Source organism: Phytophthora cinnamomi (genome assembly GCF_018691715.1).
Source record: "Phytophthora cinnamomi strain GKB4 chromosome Unknown Contig63, whole genome shotgun sequence".
Taxonomy (NCBI): Eukaryota; Oomycota; class Peronosporomycetes; order Peronosporales; family Peronosporaceae; genus Phytophthora; species Phytophthora cinnamomi.
This window is the reverse complement of record NW_027150996.1, coordinates 372324-377169: the sequence shown is the minus strand read 5'-3', so window position 1 is coordinate 377169 and position 4846 is coordinate 372324. Positions and strand designations below refer to the sequence as shown.

Genomic DNA, 4846 nt, shown 5'->3' with positions numbered 1-4846 from the left:
CGACTCTGATCTACAACCAGTAGTAGTGGTATATTCGGATGACCAGGCGACCTCGGCTGCCCTGATTCAGGTACATGATGGGATCTACCATCCGATCACATTCGTGAGTCGCACGCTGAAGTTCAATGACTCATATACGGGATTTTAAGGAGGTGCTAGCGCTGGTGCGGATCCTGGATAGGGGCTATAATGTGCTGGTGGGCCGCCCGATCAATATCCTAACCAGGTACTCTACACTGGCGTGGCTCTTTAGGTCACCGGGGTTTCAAGGACAGTGGGCCGACCTTCTCTCTCCACCGACGCTCGAGATCACCAAGTGCACGAAGGGGGAGACGAGATACTGGGGCAATCGTTGCCAGAATCTCACCAAGATCACAAGTGGATCAGGCCCTGATAGCGATTGCGTCTAAGCAGGAGCCCTGGAGCCAGATCCAAGCGCCGATCCCGACTGTTCAGATGAACGATGAACGTTTACTAGTCAGCTTCAACGGATCCGCAACTGCCAAACGTGGTGGAGGCGCCTACAGTGCGATCCTGTGGAAGTTACCCGAGTGGATACTTGGTGCATTGGCGAGGGTACAATGAACCAACATGGACCGATTAGGCAGATCTCAAGTGCGGTGCGATACTCCGCGATTTCTTGCGGGATCGGGCGAATCGGAACCGGTTTGGAGTGATGCAGTTTCACGAGGAGTAGTGCGACAGGGATCAGCTGAAGTGAGTTGGTCATTCTAGTGTTGTGTTGGAAGAAGGATCTACAGGGAGGCTGCAGATCAATGGAAGGCGTGATGCATATTGCATGTGAAGATCTGGCGTCGTGCACGTCAGAGGATGACAAATCGAAGATTGGTATGGTGATAATTCTCGCCTAAGGATCCAGATCACTCAAAACAAGTCAGAACAACGATGCCGAAGATCAGGTGGGTCTGGCGTATATGGATCCGGTCGAACGGACCTGGGACGAGTGGAACCGGGCCAAGCGGATCTAGGTCGTTTACCGCCTGTACTGCGAAGATCCAGCGCAAAGGATATGATGTGGAGTTGGATCGGGTAGATCTGGATCCGAAACGAAATCGAGTAAGTCTGAATGAGGGGGTTCCGGATCTCAGACGAGGACGGTGGGGAGCAATACGAGCTCTGTAGCTAAGTCAATGGAAAACCGGTCTAGGATCGCCAGACGAAGACGGAACATGTCAATTGGGCAAAATCGATATTGGTGAAAGAAATCAGACATACAAGCTGGATTTGGGCTAGACACGGAGGACTTCAACGATTAGGCAGTGGAGCTGGCCAGGATCCGAAGTGATTCGGACGGATCAGGTCACTACTCGGCATCACCAGTGTGAACACCAAAACCTTGTCAGTAAGGCGCCCGATCTGTCGTGCTGGGTGATCTTGAGGACTGTCGCGGTAATGGTTGCGCCATGGGTCAGCACCGCTGCACTCGTTCAAGGCACCTAGTAGATCTGTGGGCTCGGGACGGTTGAGACGACGGTTCGTGATATTGGCCTGACGGGATTCATATCCTGGATACCAGATCACATTCTTGACGGCGGGGAAAGAGAAGGAAGAAGGGATCCAACAGGATGTTCACATCACACCACCTCTCCTGCATGGCCAATATTAAGACTTGAAGAAAAACTTTCCAGCGATTCCCGGCGTGCGATCTGCGATTGGTTCGCTCCTTGTGGTACATTGCCAGCTAAGGGCGAGCCTTCACCGCTGCCGGTAAGATTAGGAAAGAATGCGTGGATTCCCAGTAAGCCTGTCGATTTTCCTTCTCGTTGCTCCGGTATTGCCGGATCGGGAGTCCAAGCCGACCTCCGACGTCGGTCTCAAACGCGATCGGGCTGTCTGAGTTCTCGAGCACCTCCCAGGGACGCGTGGGTAGCAGAGCGCGCACGTTGCCTTCGTTGATCAGGTCCCCGCAAAAGTGGCGACTTGGGGCCGATCTTCCGCTGACTCGAAATAAGGGGAATCCCAGCCCAGCTGTATCGGTAGAACAGGGAACAGTGCCTGGTTCCGCATTGCGACGAGGTTCGTGTTGTCATGTGCGTCTGAAACCCAGGGGTCCACACCTGCCAGGATCAGGATCCGGGGTTGCGCTCGTCCAGGAATGCTTTGTGCCTCAGGTCCAAATGGAGCGACGGGCGCCAATGGATTAAGGGGGGGGGGAGGGAGGGGGCGACCTCGATTATCCGGATCTGGGTTTCGCCCACGCGGATCCGGATCCGGGTTAGCATCAGTGGCCTCGCTATCGTCCGGACCACCATCTGGGGGTTCCCCGGGTCCACCGATCACAGATCGACATCGGGGAGAAGCATGTTGGTGGTGGCGCTAGGGATCTCGGGACTGCAAAGTCTGAGCTTCAAGCACCTCGCTGGTGGTCTGGGCGGTTTCTTCATCCGCTTCGTCATCATCGTTGGTCCACTGGTATCCTCACCCTCCTCTTCTTCCTTGGCGTCGCCGTCATCTTCAGCCTCTTCGTTGCCGTTATTTTCTCCGGGTTTATCACTACCGTCGTTCATGAGGCCCCCTTCATCGCCGATCTGGCCTTTTTCGGCCAGATGCCCCTCATCTGGGTGCTGTACTGGTTCCGGATCGACCATATCAACACCAGGACCTTTGGCCCCCCTGTTAGGCACAGATCGTGAGGGACGCTTGCTTGGACGGACTGGATCGCGTTCCAGCGAGGTTGAGTCACTGCAAGCACGCTTGGAGATCTCTGAATTCCACGATCTTCCCGCTTCTCTTGTGATCCTTCTCTTCTCGATCCGGGCGCTTGGCTGCTTCGGTGGGCAAGTGTTCGGAGGTAGGCTGATCTGAGATCTCCCCAGCACTCTCGTGGTCTCCCTGGGTTGGTGCAGCTCACGAAGCGTACGGAACAAAGCCGCCGGATCTCCCGCCTCGGCGGTGGGGAGAGGCCGTGCGCGCCTACTGCAGTGACCACCATCGCCAAGCGCTGGGGGGCGACGTCGTGTTCCAAGCGGCGAACGTTGTGCTTCCGCTGCAGGGTGTCGTGATCGTGTTGGTGGCACTCATGCTGCACCCGGATCCGCTGGATCTGACTCTCGAGCAACCCCACGGTCCGCTCAGTGGTGTTCAAACTCGTCCCTGTGCGGCAGATATGCGTCAGTTCACGACGAAAGAATTTCAAGCGAAGACGGAGAAACGTACAGAGATCCTCATGCTCAGATCACGCGTGATCCGCATCCAGGACAGCGTTGTCCCTATCTTTCGCGGTACTTATCAGATCCGCAGTAGCTGTAGCTTGGATGGATCGGGCGGTGTTGAGATCAGCCTGGGTCCGCCGTAGAATTCCCCGAATGCCGTGCAGCTCATCACGGGTGACTCCTATGCGAGGGTCGGCCTCAGTGAAAGCGGCTTGGGCCCGATCCCGTTCTTGGATGAGGCAATCACACTTCAGCACCAGTCGATCTGGAGCGGAAGCAGCGCGAGCGGCCTGATCTCGCTCACGTAAGGCGTCCTCCGCGTCGGGCCGTGACACTCTCTGCTAATCCACGCGCATCATGGGGGTGGCCGATCTGCCTATCCAGGAATCGTTGCTCCTTGTGGAGGCTGTGGATCTCGGCGCCAGCTCTACCTCACTCGCGAGATGGTCATTGCTTCTCCGAAGCCGATCTCGCTCCTGCGTTAGTCGGATGATCCGGCGCCCCAGATCCTGGATATCGGCTGTTGGCCAAGCGATCTGGCCTTGCAGACCCGCGACTTGCCGGGCGTGGCCCCCACTCGCGTCGCTGTCGGTAGTACGGAGATCGGAGTGAGGAGCCGTTGAAGCTCCTCGCCTTGATTCTTGTAAAGGTGCTCCAGCTCGAGTAGCTCGTGAAGCCGCTGGAGCAGGGACCGGGAGATCTTGTCCGTTGGCGTTCAGCCGTGTCGTGAGCTGCCTTAGCCGCGCGGAGGTCCATGACGAACCGGACCGAAGCTCTTCGGTGTTGGTGCCAGTCGGAGAGGTCAGATCGGGTGGATCCAGATCCGGGCGGGTACGCGGAGTGCTTGGATCCGAGCGTCAGTGAGACGGCTTCCGACCCGGGCTGAAAATGGGGAAGGCTTGCGCACGAAACCAGAGCTACCCGCAGTGATGCCGTTGTGCGGCAACAAATACGTGCAGGAGACGATTGTGCAGAAGCGAATTCTGGGAAAGGGGTGACTGGGAGTGATCGGCAAAAGATGGATTCCGACAGAGTCACAAAATCGCGAAAGTAACACTGAAGAAGCCAGATCAAGTGGATCTGGCGCTGCGGGTGGTTTCAGGCTATCCTACGCGCGTGGCCGCAAAAAGAGACTACTGGAAATACTACATGATCATACAGAAGACGTCTACATAGGGCAAAAGGCCAGATCAGCGCTACATGAGGTGGTTGGATCCAGATCACATGTACCCATGTGGACCCAGATCCACATCATCTGTACCCATGCTGATGTGAGCTTTGGAGTGGCAACTAGGATACGCAAAGCGGTGATTGGAGCTTACACCAACCGTAGGAACCCAGATCAAGTCAAGTTAACCCAGATCAGGGGAGGTGGGATCCAGATCACATGTGCCCATTCGGATATAGGCATCGGCGAGGTGGCCATGACATTTGGAGTGACGAAAGAAGTTTGCGACGACCGGAGGACTCAAGGTCAACCCGGACCAGCCCAGCTCAAGCAGGTCCGAGGCAGGTGGATCTAGATCACATGTACCCATGTGGATCCGGATCCGGGCCACACGTACCCGGGTGGATCCGGGCCTCGCAGAGATGGCTACGATGCGTAAAGTGGTGAGTCACAGCAGCCCAGGGACACCAGAGAAACACAGAGCAACCCAGAGCAAGACACTTCG

The 4846-nt window shown here is 56.4% G+C and overlaps 1 protein-coding gene across 1 annotated transcript; it reads right to left on the bottom strand.

Moving 5' to 3' along the window:
- Window positions 1-2297: 2297 nt before the first annotated feature.
- IUM83_13194 (uncharacterized protein) lies at window positions 2298-2609 on the bottom strand (the record flags this gene model as incomplete). The annotated part of the gene is made up of 1 exon (XM_067937855.1): window positions 2298-2609. The coding sequence occupies one exon, from the start codon at window positions 2607-2609 to the stop codon at window positions 2298-2300; it is 312 nt and encodes a 103-aa protein (XP_067786999.1).
- Window positions 2610-4846: the final 2237 nt, after the last annotated feature.